The sequence below is a fragment of the Fusarium proliferatum genome (genome assembly GCF_900067095.1).
Source record: "Fusarium proliferatum ET1 genome assembly, contig: FPRO_scaffold008, whole genome shotgun sequence".
Taxonomy (NCBI): domain Eukaryota; kingdom Fungi; phylum Ascomycota; class Sordariomycetes; order Hypocreales; family Nectriaceae; genus Fusarium; species Fusarium proliferatum.
This window is the reverse complement of record NW_022194797.1, coordinates 1,198,638-1,213,000: the sequence shown is the minus strand read 5'-3', so window position 1 is coordinate 1,213,000 and position 14,363 is coordinate 1,198,638. Positions and strand designations below refer to the sequence as shown.

At 49.0% G+C, this 14,363-nt stretch overlaps 5 protein-coding genes and 1 non-coding gene across 6 annotated transcripts; 3 read left to right on the top strand and 3 right to left on the bottom strand.

The window, feature by feature from the left end:
- Positions 1 to 534: 534 nt before the first annotated feature.
- On the bottom strand, positions 535 to 6,115 carry FPRO_14155 (uncharacterized protein; the record flags this gene model as incomplete). The annotated part of the gene is made up of 6 exons (XM_031219149.1): positions 535 to 1,972; positions 2,027 to 2,943; positions 3,020 to 5,524; positions 5,572 to 5,637; positions 5,694 to 5,916; positions 5,976 to 6,115. The coding sequence occupies 6 exons, from the start codon at positions 6,113 to 6,115 to the stop codon at positions 535 to 537; spliced, it is 5,289 nt and encodes a 1,762-aa protein (XP_031084936.1).
- A 645-nt stretch (positions 6,116 to 6,760) lies between these two features.
- Positions 6,761 to 7,747, top strand: FPRO_14154 (uncharacterized protein; the record flags this gene model as incomplete). The annotated part of the gene is made up of 1 exon (XM_031219147.1): positions 6,761 to 7,747. One exon carries the CDS (start codon positions 6,761 to 6,763, stop codon positions 7,745 to 7,747), a length of 987 nt encoding a protein of 328 aa, XP_031084935.1.
- A 182-nt stretch (positions 7,748 to 7,929) lies between these two features.
- On the bottom strand, positions 7,930 to 8,001 carry tRNA. The gene has a single exon. It is a non-coding gene; the product is annotated as a tRNA-Arg (tRNA).
- A 1,768-nt stretch (positions 8,002 to 9,769) lies between these two features.
- FPRO_14153 (uncharacterized protein) lies at positions 9,770 to 10,738 on the bottom strand (the record flags this gene model as incomplete). Its single annotated transcript, XM_031219146.1, has 1 exon — positions 9,770 to 10,738. One exon carries the CDS (start codon positions 10,736 to 10,738, stop codon positions 9,770 to 9,772), a length of 969 nt encoding a protein of 322 aa, XP_031084934.1.
- An 829-nt stretch (positions 10,739 to 11,567) lies between these two features.
- On the top strand, positions 11,568 to 12,711 carry FPRO_14152 (uncharacterized protein; the record flags this gene model as incomplete). Its single annotated transcript, XM_031219145.1, has 2 exons — positions 11,568 to 11,964; positions 12,020 to 12,711. 2 exons carry the CDS (start codon positions 11,568 to 11,570, stop codon positions 12,709 to 12,711), a joined length of 1,089 nt encoding a protein of 362 aa, XP_031084933.1.
- A 468-nt stretch (positions 12,712 to 13,179) lies between these two features.
- Positions 13,180 to 13,722, top strand: FPRO_14151 (uncharacterized protein; the record flags this gene model as incomplete). Its single annotated transcript, XM_031219144.1, has 1 exon — positions 13,180 to 13,722. One exon carries the CDS (start codon positions 13,180 to 13,182, stop codon positions 13,720 to 13,722), a length of 543 nt encoding a protein of 180 aa, XP_031084932.1.
- Between the last annotated feature and the right edge of the window lie 641 nt (positions 13,723 to 14,363).

Below are 14,363 nucleotides of genomic sequence, written 5' to 3'. Positions count from 1 at the left end.
CAGGTGAGTCACTTTGAATCATCAAGATACCATTCCTATAATCTCTTTTCGTATTAGTCGTGACTCACGAGATAAATTCGACCTCAAAAGTTCAATCCTTCGAGCCATCGCAGATTGCGCACCTCGGACATTCCAAAGTCCGATGTTTCACTCGCCAATCTTGGCTCACTCACTTCCCCGAGCCTTCGCATTCGATTCCATTGACAAAGCTCGTTCTTACAACTGCAGATCCAGCTTCCTCAATATGATGCTTCTTGTCTTCCACATTTTTAAATTGTTAAAAGAGGTTGGACTTGTCAAAAAACCTGATCGCACGAGCCTTGTTCGGCCAGAAGGCAAAAGATAACAAAAGATACTCGACTAACAGACTCTGGTGTGAAAGACATCAGTTGATGTTAGTGTTACATCGTCTTGTATATCCACACAATCTGGGCAATTGATTTCAACAGAAAAGTAATATCATGGACTATTCCACTGCGACTTTTCAACAGCTAATCGTACACTATCTCAATCCAAGTTCTTTACATTTACGCTCTAGCTGAACCGGCCATCTGCCCATGGAACCTTCATGCCCATAAACGACGACCGCGATGACTTTCTCACCGGCTCTTGATTCTGCTGTCCGTAGTTCGCAGGTCCAGGTGGCGCGTAAGGCACAAAACCAGGATCAGGTGTAGTCTGGCTCGGCGGCGTATACGTCTCCGGGGGTGAAAGCGAGGGAAGATTCTCCGGTGGAGGAGTCTGTTGCTGCATCGGTTGATACGCCTGGAATGCATTCGCCAATGATCCGGGAGGAGTCGAGTGTCGCACGTTCTCTCCACCTCCGCCGGGTTGGTACGGTCTGTACATAGCAGGCTTGGCACCCGTGATAGGTTTCCTTCTTATAGGCCCCTTCGACTGTTCGTTTGTCGGTGTGATCAGCTCAGACTGACGCTTGTACAGTGGATTTGGGCTAAAGTCGAGGATGTCTTGGGCAGGGCTGTATAGGTCTGCGAAAGAGTTGGATGAAGGGCCAGATGGCGTGATAGATGGTCTAGCTATCGGTGATGCGATATGGTGACTCGGGGTATCATCCGCCACGATCTTCTCAGAAGCAAAACTGACAGATGGAACAGCTCTCTGAGTTTGGGCCTCAGGCGATTCTGGTTCGTAGATTGAACTTCTCCTACTCTCCTCTTGCATCGGCTTCGGGTCATCGTAGTTGAGCTCCTGCTTCTGGTTCTGCACGCTTCGAATCACTGCAGTGATGGAAGCATCGCCAGAAACCATCGCAACCCTGATTGCCTCCATTATGTCCGATATGTGGTTAGTCAGGATTTTGACGCATTCTTCTCTGCCCGCCTCAAGGGCCTTTTGCAATGCATTGAGACCTGCCTTGTTCCTGACCAATACATCAGCCCCACGATCAAGCAGGAACTGAACAGATTCATGATCACCGCTCCATGCTGTGAGGATAAGTGCAGTGTCTCCTTCGTTATCAGCATGATTGATATCGGCACCTGCGTCCAACAACAGGCGAATCGAGTCAAGAGGAAGATATATCGCTGTATATGTCAGAGGAGTCGAGTTATACTCTCCTCCGACAACCGTCACATCTGCCTTGGCTCCCAGCAGCTTCTTGAAGATAGCTTCTTCACCTTTGCTTGCCGCAGCGATGATGGGATGAGAGAACTCGCCTCCTCCAAGGTTAGGATCAGCGCCATGCTCGAGGAGAATATCGACAATATCTCCTTTGCCAGACTCAACGGCCGCCTGCAAAGCGGTACACTTGGGCATGTTGGCATTGGTCGTAGTTGCGTTGACGTTGGCCCCACGCTCCAAGAGAAGGTTGACAACTTCGACATGACCTTGGTCCGCAGCAGTCTGGAGAGCCCATCCGTCTGCGGAGTTGATATTAGCACCAGCATCGAGAAGCAGCTTGATTATCTCGATGGTGCCGTCAAAAGAAGCCGCTGTCAAGGCATTCCCGTATCTGTAAGTCACGGTCAGCTCGTTCTACCTCTCAATCATCTCAACCAAGACTTACAGTTCGCCAGTGGCATTCGCGTTGGCTCCATATCTCAATAGCAACTCCACCGTCCTCTGATTCTCAAAGTCTGTGGCTTCATACAAGGACTCATCCAGCGCCTCAGGCGAGATATTACCCTGTGAATACTCCCACATAGCTCCCAAGATACGAATCTCGTCATCGCCATCTTCTCCCTGCGCGGTTTGTAGGAAGGTTTTGTCACAGTTCAAGCCAGGACAATGATCCAGGATCAACGAGACGATCGCCCAATGGTCCCCAAAAGATGCTCCATCGAGGGCGTCCTGTTTGAACTGCTGGTTGTGTTCAAAGTCATGGAATAGCCGCGAGAAAGCTTCAAATCGACCGTATTCTGCTGCTTTGACAAGGGCGATGCCGAACTCTTCAGCAGGTAGTTTGTCGGAATACTCCTTGATCAGAAACTCGAACACTGCAAGGTCAGCCCTCATAGCTGCTAGAGCCAAAGGTGATGTAATGACCTCCTCCTCTTCATCGGAGTCAGAGTCGGAATCTGAGCCCGACTCTGAACCCTCGTCCTTGTCACTCTCCTCACCCGCATCGTTATTCGTAGCTTCCTCGTCGTTAGCCTCTCCCTCGTCATTCTCCCCCTCAGCCTTGTCGTCTTCATCTTCATCATCCTGAGTGACGAGCGAGACATTATGAGTTACCAGAAGCTTGACGGCTTCAGTGTTTCCAGACTGAATAGCCGCACAGATTACACCTCCGTACGCACCGCAGCTAGCATTCGGATTCGCTCCCCGTTGTAGTAGCTTACTCATAACCTTGACGTTTCCTTCGGCTGCTGCTCTGTGCAAAGGAGTTATAAGATTGCCCTTGATGCCTTCGTCGATATTGGCTCCTCTGTCAAGAAGCTCCTCAGCAATGTCATCATGCCCAAAGGCGGCTGCATAATGCAGCTACGTAATGTCAGCACATACACGCTACGGCTTAAAGTCTCATAGTTTCTTGCCTCCGCAGAACGTCATCACTTACCGGAGTGTTATAGTCTGAGTCCATCGCGTTTTTGTCCTCATCAAAACCATGATCCATCAAAGCCGCGACTAGGTCTCTAAATCCAATCGTAGCAGCAACATGAAGTCCTGTCAACTTCTCCCGAGCATAGTAAGCAAAGGAGCCGGTAAGTCGGTTGTGTTCAGTCAACCAACGACGTCGAATAATGGAATCCGCCTGCCAGAACTTTTCCTCCAGGCTCAGCGCTTCTGCAAGATCAGCAGTCGCTTGGCTGGCGTGAGATAGCCAGTGTGTAACAGCATAGGCCAGTGCTATGTCCTTGAGATATGGCGCTTCAGGGTCTTCATCCACCTCTTCTTCTTCATCTTCCTCATCACTTGACTCCTCCGAGGCGACAGAGGCGTTGTCGTTTTGAGACTCATCGTCGTTCTGAGATTCATTTTCGGATTCCTCTTCATCCTCTTTCTGGATAACTTCTTGGTCGTTTGCTTCTGGTTCTCCCGAGGCAACACTCTCTCCGTTATTTGGGCTGGCTTCTATAGCACCAGCAACCTCACCCACCGCTCCGTCTATTTGCTGAGGAACATCGGAAAGCGGAAAGTCAAAGGTCTCTAGAATATGACTGAACGCTCGGAAACCCAGAATACCATGCTGTAGCTTGATATCTTCGCTGGTGAGACCAAGCAGCATGTGTGCATGCTCAAGAAGATGGGTCTTGACCACTGGCTCAGTAAAGCACACCGTCTTCTCTTGGAGGCCATTTTCTTTCAGTACGATTAATGGTCTACACTTCTGGATCAGATCATGTAGCTCTGAAACTTCCGCTGGTGAAGAGTCAAGACCAGCAAGAAGACCAAGCTCAGCCTCAGTTGGATCTTGATAAGTAAGGACCAAAACACGAAGCATTTCCTTGATCTCCCCGGCCTTACCCCGGTTGTTGTCAAACACTTGTTTCCATGCAGAAGTGAGCAGAGCGTCTAATTCTTGTGGGATGACTTCGAGAAGACGACGGACTTGGAGGTCATTCTGATGCTGAGGAAGCTCCTCGAGATGGTCACATGTAATGTCAATCCACTGCGTGTTTTGAGCCCGCTTGCCAATAACACTGCTAGCAAAGTATGCAAGAGCTCTGCTATACTTCTTATGCTCGATCAGTTCCAGCACCTTGTTCTGTGCGTGCCTGCGAAGCTCGAGCTGGACTTGGTCTCCATATTTTGCGTCTTCAAGATCAACCAGTCGGACGGTATCCCTCTTCAAAGCCCGGTCAATGTCCCAAGATTGGCCACTTGTGATCATCCATCGAACCAGCGGGCGTCTTCCGGTACCGTCATGCTCAACCTCCGAGCTGAGCAGGGTTAAGAGAGTGTTTGTAGACACGGCATCTTGTGAGAGGGATTCGATGTTGTTGATGACAAAGTACACCCTGGCCCCAGTAAACACATCGTCAGCGAGGATATCTTGAAGGACCTGCCATAAGTTCTCAACAGTCAAAAGAGGCTGTGTTTCTCGACCTTTCTTCTTGAGAAGAAACTTGGCATGCGTCGCCAGAAGTCCCTGCCGTTCCAAAAGTTGGCGAATGAGAGCTTTCAATAGACTCTCAGCTGATCCATAATCGGGCGTCTTGTCGCAGAAGAAGTAAGAAAGATAGTTTCGTGATGAGCCCGTGTACGGTTCGTCGGTGATCTCCTCTTCGTATACCTCCTCGTCCTTGGTCAACTCTTCAATCTTTTCAATGGCTGATAATGCGGCGCTTGTTTTGCCGCGACCATCACGGCCACGGACCCAGAGACAATCTTCCTTCTTGACAAGCGAACTGTCCTCGCCCTCACTAGGCTTGGCTAACCAGCCCAGAAACTCTGGCTCTTTAGAGAACCACGGGGAGGTGGTTGTGTTCTGAGCAATGCTTTCCCTCTTGCTTTGGACTGGTGCACCTTCTAGAGTTCGTAAAGCAAGGTTTATAGTGGCTGGATCAGTGCGTCTTGTTGCATTGTGTCGATTCTTGACACGCAGATGTGAGCCGTTGATAAGTCGTTTCAAAGGTCCTCGGACTAGTGTGTAACGTTCATCCTTGGAGCTATCAAACTTGACCAAGTCTCGATGATTGGCAGCTAAGCCCATCGTCTCCATCACACCATCCAAGATGGAGGAGTCTCTCGTGACAAACTCCGCATACTTCTTGGGCATCGGAATGCTCAGAGCCGATAAGAACTGAGGCATCCCAGAGAGATCCTTAATCGTCGTAGGGTGCTCTTCATAGAAACCACAGAGCTCGATTTTAGGCGTTGTCTTGATTACCAGTCTCACGAACTCCTTCCGAAGCTCAGCCAGACTTTCGTCGTCTGGCCTCATGAGCTCGAGCAGTTTGGAGGTTGTTGCATGGCCAAGTTTCTCTCCAACTGAGGAAAGCATGCATGCCAGAGAAGCTGCTTCAGCGCCCTTGAACGGTGTTCCAAAGAATGCGCAACCGGCTATGTCTTCGAACATGTTTGGGAAGAGATCTTGTCTCGTTGCAGCGATACATATAGCCTGGCAAAATCAGAACAAGTAGACAACGTCGAAACGACGAATCATACCTTGGCTATGACAAGTCCTCCCATACTGTGCCCAATAAACGTGATTGGACGAGGAATGGCCATGTTCTAGAGTACTCGTCAGACTAAACTCTTGAGCTAAGTCGAAAGACGTGAAAACAAACCTCTCTACTCATCTTCAATCCTTCGAGCAGAGTCTGGGCCAGGTTGCCAAGAAACTGCTTCACCTTGATGGAACCAGTCCATGAGGATTCACTGTGATACAGAAGAATTCTAGCATTTGGAAAGTCGCGAGCTATGCCCTCCTCACTGGCCCAATTAAAATCGCTCGTAGTCGATTTGAAGCTCAGCAAAGGATGAGCTCCTAAACCTGGCACAAAAACAATACTATTGACGTGTTGGTGAGTCCATTGCTTCAGTAGTCATTTTTTTGGGCTGATGCTTACTCCATATCGGTCTTTCTGGTTGAGTCCGGCTCTGGATAGAGCTGTTTGATCCCCTGCTCAACATTCTCGTAGCCCTTCTTCTGCTTAGGAGCAGCCCCAGGAGGGCCGCCGCGTCGCGTTGCTGTTCTACGAAGCGACATATTGGCCAATTCGATCAGAAAAGTACTTGGCGTTCGTTGTTGGTGTTGATCTGACAACGTTCACGCCTCCTAATTTTCGTCTTACGGAGGAGTAGGTACTCCCGTTTCATTCTTGGCCCCCACATCTTGGCTTACTGGGGGTCTATGTATGTCAGCATCTGCTGAGCTTTTTAACTCGGCGTTATGCGCTTAACATTCATCGTCCAGAGTAAGCACTTAGACAGGCGATACCTCGTTAGTGCCTCATCGATTGTCCATGGTGCCACTGCCCGGTCTGGTTGCTCCTTTGGGCTGAGACGCAGGGTGTGCCTAATTAAAGAAATTGGACAGTCAGCAGGGCGCAGCGGCCTGTCCCCTTTTCCCGAGGTGAAATCCGTGGGCACAGAGCGGGCCGTGTGATCAAGATAATGGGGAACGCCGCTTACAGCCCAATCATGGATGGTGCTATCGGCCTTGAGAGCAGGGGTTGCCTACCAGCCTTATGACTGACCCTTGCTTGGTAATGGTCAGCTCTAATTTCCACTCTTTTCTCTGTGTTTACGCGAGGTTTCCAAGAGACTCACCATCCTCGGGGCATTCGTTCTCTATTTATGCTCCTTGAGAAACTTAAATCTTACGCCGTGTCATTGAATCTAACATCTCACTATGGCTAGTCCACCGCCGCCATTCACGGTCCGCATCTTACAAAAGGACTTCCTTAGCGACGGCTTGGAGTCCAAGGATGAGTTCAATAGCCTCCTCCCTGCGAGCAACCGCTTCAACGATGATATTGTCGTTCCTACATCGGACCCCAACTTCCTAGAGCGGGAACTATCGGTTTCGCGCCTCAATGACGTACAAGAATGGCTCTGGGCTTGCGGCCGCCCAATGCCGCCCCGGCCACTTCATCACCAACGGCTCATCTCGCGAGAGATCGTCATCAGCGAGCTCTCTGAGCTGCACATGATCTGGTGGAGAAATCGTATTTTTCTCAAGCCTTTACCGGCTTATCTCCTTGATCCCGACTTCTGGGTCAGCAACATCAGCGATACAGCCCATCTTGACGTGACCGAAGGCAACATTGATGCCTCCGCACGGGGATTTCTTTTCTCCTATGCTGCGCTCATCGCATACAAAAGCGACTTTCGCATCGCAAAAGAGCATGGATTACTGCCTGAGGAAGTGACATGGGAGGGCTGGAAAGCACTGACTGCTCAGGTTCTCGAGAATCACCGTTACGATCGCGTCAATCCGCGCTACTGGTACGGGGAGCTGCGGCTGAGCAGGCTGAACAAAGTCTACGCGCTTCGCAAAGGATATTTGCTGCGCGGCTACTCACGAGTCGCGTCGCATACAGTCTACGGCGATCTCATTCGCGACAATTTTTCGGTTCTTGCTGGTATTCTCGGTTATGTCGTGATCGCGCTCACGGCGATGCAGGTCGGATTGGGTGTTGATCGGTTGGTCGAGAACCAGGCGTTCCAGGATGTGAGTTACGGGTTGACGGTGTTTACATTAATTGTGCCGCTCATCGGAGCGCTGTTCATATTTTTCTTTGTGTTCATCATGATTGTCAGCAATTGGCGGGTCACCAAGGCGTTTGAGAGTCGACGGTTGAAGAAGATGAAGGTAAAACTCTTGCGGAAGAAGTAGACAAAGGAACAGTCGAACACAGTAAAATTGATGAAAAAAGGATTCCCAAATTCATGGTGGGTAAATGGCCGATAAAAATAATAAAGTAACTTTCTGTCGAGACAAAAGGATTGTTTGTCTGTGACCCTCTCAATCATGATCAGATGTGCCTGATGAAAAGAGCCCACGTCTCGTTGCAAGGATGATCACGCTGGGGATCGAACCCAGAATCTTCTGATTCGTAGTCAGACGCCTTGCCATTGGGCCACGCGACCTGCTTCTTTGGTATTGGCCGCTCAGATGAGGCTCTAGATCGCTGCAGCAAGCAGATTCACCAATCGAAGCATTGCTTAGGCAGTCACTTCCAGAATAAAATTCTCTATTGTTGTTTAAAATTCAATAATTTCGTAGCCTTAATAACGCCAGCCTAATAGATAATTACGGTCGAGACTTTCGATGGTGGACCAGCAGGCTGATCGGCGCATGCTGCTTGTCACACGGGAGGAAAATACAATAGACACTTCAGAAGCTGACACATCACATAGAAAGTAACAAAAATAAAGAGCCGGATCAACTAAATTATAATCTCTTTAAACTGTACATATAGTAACCTGTTTCATGGAGGTCAAGCACTGAAATCGCCCATTGCTACTACTGTGTAGGGTAAGGTCGATGAACGAAAGAGGCGCGGATGTATTCCGCCAACTTCCGCTCCTGAAACGATGTGGTCATCGTTGGACCACGGTAGAATATTGTCGCTTGCCGTCACGAAACGTCAAATTGCATTAAGAGACCCCTAAATGGTGATAAATCTCGATCAAAACGGCAGAGGACTGGGTCGAGGAACAGAATGTCCAGCACTCACTTGTTCCGCAAGATCCTGATGTAAGACGTCTTCGGTCAAACTTCGAGAATATTCTTCAGCAACTGATTATCTGGGTGCGCTCTGAAGATGAAATCACCATTATGGACTGGTTTAAACTTCCATACATTGACAGAGCTACAACTAGAAATTTTCGAGTGGCTCTTATACTAAGTTCTTTCTGCTGATTTATGCTTTCAGCCACAAGTTCTTATATACTCCAACCATGACGGGTTGGCCAACGCCATCCCCAGCGCCATGCCTCTGCGATCGCAACAAATCATAGGGAACTTGAACCTTGAGCCCCGAGGTCTTTTAAAGTTACCTCAGGTTCCATCAGAATTTACGCATCGTATGGTTATATCAATGTTCCGATTCGCGTGGGTGCCGGCAATATCAAAAGGACGCTGTCGAAACAGCCACCCCATCATCTTATTGGGACAATAAAACCCGGTGCAAATATCTCGGCGTCCATGACAAGCAAATTATACGTTGGATCCATGATAAATTCGCGTTGGGGGTATCTTCGAATCAAACAGCACGAGGCAACGATCAACAAGTCCGGCATACCGGACATCCACTACGACTTTGCACGACAGGGCGACGTATGCTCAAACTTTGGCGTGCTTGGTATTTAGAAGAACCCTGAGAAACTTTCTGATAATCAGAACTCACAGGAATCGTAGAGATGGTTGCCGCAATTACTTGAGGGACTTTTAATGGTATACCTGGGCACATTTCACCCCATGAACAAGCCCATTATCTTTCCAGTATACTGCACCGACAAGGGCTATGAGCTGACGGATTGTTTCAGAGATGGGTTAGCTCTACGGGACTTCCATGTTCATTCCTTAAATAAAGCGTGGCCACTATTGCAGTGCAGGGCATACGGGAAGGGATGATACACAACAGAAAATATAGCCATGAACCAAAAGTCAATAGTCTAATGGCCTACTAAGATATATAGACCCTGAATGAATCTTATTATTACTTAGAATAGAGGTCTTGGGCTTTCTTGCCACCACTAGCTCTCTTGCAGAATGTTCATACGCTTGCCAATTACATCGCCACGATGACCACCAAGGCAGCCCTGCCTTGGCTAAGACGACCGAGGAAGATGATCCCAGGACCATGATATCGATTAATACGTTTCCTATTATCATATGTTACACGCTAATGCGTCAATACCTCCAAAGCGTATCTTCTTTCGCAGCCTTGATCAGCCACTCACGGCAGACATAATCGACCCTTTTCGCGTGCATTGGTATCTCAATAGGCGAGACATCAAGAAGCCCAGCCGGGTCGTGAATATTTCCGCCTTCCGTGTCAATAATAGGCGAGCTAAACTCATGATTGACAATGACAATCTTCAAAGGTCGTGCATAGGTCGAGTCACCTCCAAACTCGGGGTTCCAAAGTTCGCTGCCAATAGACTGCTTGATGTTCCAAGTCTGAACACGAAGTAAATAAGGTCTTGTGATAACCAGATGCTCGATGTTTCGGTGTAGTGCAACATTGTGCCAGAGCCCTTCGTCACTGAGGTTGATGCTGAATCCAGCGACTTTTCGTAGCTTGGGCCAAATTTGGCTGACGTTGAGCTCACTCCTCCAGAACTCTAATGAAGGCAGGCCGCCTAAGGTGACGAATTCTTCGAGGTTGACCAACGCTTGTAGACCCCGAGAGAAGACTTGATCGATATGCGCATCGATGCTATGTTGCATAGCGATTCTGCGAAACGGCAGGTCAACGATTAATCGGCGGACAGAGCCACCAAGCTCCAGAAAGACATCGCGTACAAGCGCGCTAGCTCGTATCGACTGGATCTCCTCGAGGCTGAGTCCGAGATAGATGGACGACACTGCAGAAAGTGGGATGGTAGGGGGAAGATGGCCGTCTGCCTCCAAAGTCTTGGAGTAGTTTAGGGAGCGCAAGAATTTCTGGAGTCGAGGTATCGAGTCAAGATGTACACAGTGCTGCCGCAGAAACCTTGTCGCCGGTTCATACGTCGCGCGGCATACCCTTGTCCAGGCGACGAGCTGCTGAACTTCCGGGGTTGCAACGTCAATAATCCGATTGGGTTCACCCGACGGGATGGACGTTTCAAGGATCTGAAGGACGATCTCGAAAGGGATATAAAGGTTACGCGTCATATTGAAGGAGCATGTACAAGAGAATGGAGTGTTCTTTGAGGCTGTGTTACGTATGTTTGCTGCGTTGAGGCCGAAGCCTGTATTAAGAGGGTGTTGTTTGGTCGTTGCCTGTTAGGCTACGATTTAATGTCAACATACAAAGGCCAATCTTTCCAGCCAAAAGAGATTGACTTGATTCAGGCACCAGAATTAACTGTGTCGGCTATAACCCGGCCATCAACTTTGGTGGAACATGGACAGAAAGCGACCAGAGGCCGCTGAAATTGTCTGTTTCAGTGCTTGTAGGCGTAGCGATCAACTGTTTTTTTAGCGGTACCTAATGTAACAGCGGGCGGGAGTGCTAGCGAACCTAAGCAAATGGATCTGTGGAACCTGGAGCTAACGGAGCCCGAGAGCGCAACAAGGTCCGTCCTTCTTTCACAACAACTAAGTTACCTTATGCTACATGTGTTGAGTAAGGGAGCGACTTGAATTTTCGGATCTGTAGTTCTTACTCCGAATGGTAGGTCTTGCAAGTCTTGAGTTCAACCTTATGGCCAGCAACCTTATTCACGGCAATGCCAGTTGCAGCGAGTCCCGAGGTACGTACTGCGGCAGATCCAAGTCTATCAAACGAAAAGCTGCGAGTGAATTCATACCGTGGTACAATAGCCGGCGGAGTTGGACCATGTTGCGAAATGCGGACATGTTGCGGAGTTTGGTCAAGGCATGGATCGACGCGATAAACTTTATAAAAAGATCTTGATGAGACCTTTACTGAATCATTCATACCATATTTCAATCAGCTTGGAGCACAGCATCATCTTTTTATAAAATACTCCTAGAAACCATGGGCTCTACACCAGCCACCAGCAGGGCGTTATATGCCGACGAGGACGGCAAGCTTGTCGTTCGCCATGTTCCTTTTCCCGAGCCCCAAGAAGGAGAACTTCTCATCAAGGTTCTGTACTCGGGCGTCAATCCTGCCGATACCAAAATCATTGAATTCTTCGGCTTGAAGAACTATGTCATTGGAACAGAATTCTGTGGCGAGGTCCTCGAGTCTAAGACCCTTGCCTCCACGTCCTTCAAAGCAGGTGACATTGTGGCAGGGGTCCTTTCTGGGGGCCAGAACCCACCATTGCGTTGGGGAACGCACCAAGAATTCATGACAATTATTGCATCTTGGGCCTGGAAGGTTCCTGAGAACTTACCGCCCCAAGACGCTGCTGGTCTTTCTATCGTTGGTAATGTTGTGACTGCACCAAAAGCGAGAGTTCCCTCTTAACTAACAGTACGTAGGGCTGACAGCTGCCACCGGCCTTTTCAACGACATCGGCCTTCCGCTGCCACCCAGTGTTGCCAAGGGCACGCCCGATGAGGGTGTCGCTGCCCCAGAGGGAACATTGGTGATCTGGGGCGGTGCGACAAGCGTTGGTATGGCTGCTATTCAGTTTGCCCGGGCAGCACGAGTGTCTTCCATCATAACCATTGCCTCATCTAAGCGACACGAATACCTGAAAACACTGGGTGCAACCCAGTCCTTCGACTACAACGACATGGATGTAACCGAAAAGGTCAAGTCAACCCTGGAATCAACCAGTGGAACAATCTGGGCCCTTGACGCGCGTGGATCTCCCGAGTCGCAAGCCCTACTCAAGAAAGCGATTCCTCAACACGATAAAGCTGTTCTGGCTTCAGTGATGGTGGGTGGCGATTCAGAGTATAAAGGAATAATGGGTGCTCGTCATTTTGATGTCGAGTTCGAGTTGCCTGGAGGCCAAAAGATGTCCTGGCTCAAGGATATGGCTGCTGCTGATCGACATTGGAGGGGCTTTCGCTGGGCTGTTGAGAATTATGGTGCCCCTGGCGGGTATGTGCCAACGCCTGTACGGGTCTTTGAAGGTTCTGGAGAGGATGCGATCAAGGAGGTGTATAACGTTAAGAACATGGGCACTTTTGGAAAGTTGGTGCTTAAGCATCCTTTGAAATGATTGGCTCTATGTTGATATAATAGACAGATGTGAATTGGACTAAGCTCTGTTGACTGATTTAAGCTCTCGGTCACAAGTCTCAAAGACAAACAGCACATCTGGCTCACAACTTAGATGATTAGTATCAGATCCGGGGTGATAGTGTGCCATGCCAACGACCTTGTTCGCTGGTACGGTGACCACCAAAATTTCATAAAATTACACGCAAAGCATAATGATCACTAATGGGGCGAATAAGGCCATCTAATGATGAATATCGGTGAAGTATGTCATTGGCAGGTCACGAGCTATGTGGCTGAGAGCTTCTAATCACTATATAGAAGTTTTTAAAAAGGAAGGTTTTGAATGTGAAGTATAGACGTCGCTATCAGCTATATAGACAGGCCCTTTAGGGGAAACAACCCCTCTCCATCCATTTCATCCCAGAAATTCCAATTCACTTCTTCACGGTCACTACCAACACCCAGAATGACTACCGAAACCGACTCTTCCGATGAGTCTCCGTGGTACGAGTACCTCCAGAGCGACCTCTTCTGGGTCTTGACCATCCTGATTATATCCACTAGCATCTGGTCAGAAGGGCAACACAATTTACTCATCAGAAAAAGCGAAGGACAAGAAGACACCAAATCCAGCGAGGCTCCGCCTCAGCCAGCCTCTGGCATCAACCTCAAAGATCAAATCACCTCGCGCCTTCGCCAGTATCTCGCCGTCTTGCTTTGCGTCTCGCCAATCCCTGGTGAACTAATCCACGGCTTGTATGTCCTCAAAACTATGTGGCGACTATCTCTGTGGCTGGTCCATTCGTACTATCCGGTTAGTACCAGGCCACATCTGTTGGGCATTCTCATGTTCTCCCCCATCGCTATCCCTATGCTGGGGGGCTGGTGCGCGGTAGTGGGCGGAGGGTACTGCATTGTCTCGACACAGATTGGACTTTGTATCGATTTATGGAAACTCGAACCCAATGAGCAACCTGCTCTTCTTTCAGAATGTGAAGGGGAAGTTTGATAAGGATGAGATCTGGGAGGGTGAAGCGGAGGGTGAACTGTGAAGGAGAACGAGCCTCGGTTACACAAGCTATCTTAGCGACCTGAACCTCCTCGACCCATCTCTTGCTCCTCGTCTGGCGTCTACTGGAGATGGACTGGGAGAAATATTACAGAAGTAAACTTGGTTGAAGATGAATCTGAAAGATTTCTGGCCCCATCTCTCGACATGAATGGCCCCTGCAAACATGAGAACTAGTCGTCTTCTTCCAAGCTGCCCATAAGCTAGTTACTGTACGATGTATTTCTTGCATTGGAGGCCGTTGATAGATGAATACTATCTCAAATAAGTTGTAATCGTTTGCCTGCGATCCGTTCCATGGTTGGTTGGTAGAATCCCTGAGCACATCATATCTTTGGCCATTCAACCTGTTAACTAGCATCAACAAGATCGAGTTGCCACTGTCGAGCGTTTCCCATGTTTTCGAAACTCCTATGAGCAGATTGAGAAGGACTTTCCCTGCCATAATTCAATTATCCGGTGAATCTTGTGTTGCCTCGTGCTGGCCACTTTATCATCCCTCTATACCTGGTCATGGTGGGTGATGTCGCCGGCCAAGGTAGCTTCCACCTCTCTTGCCAGTCCCGTGTTCCCCGGGTCGC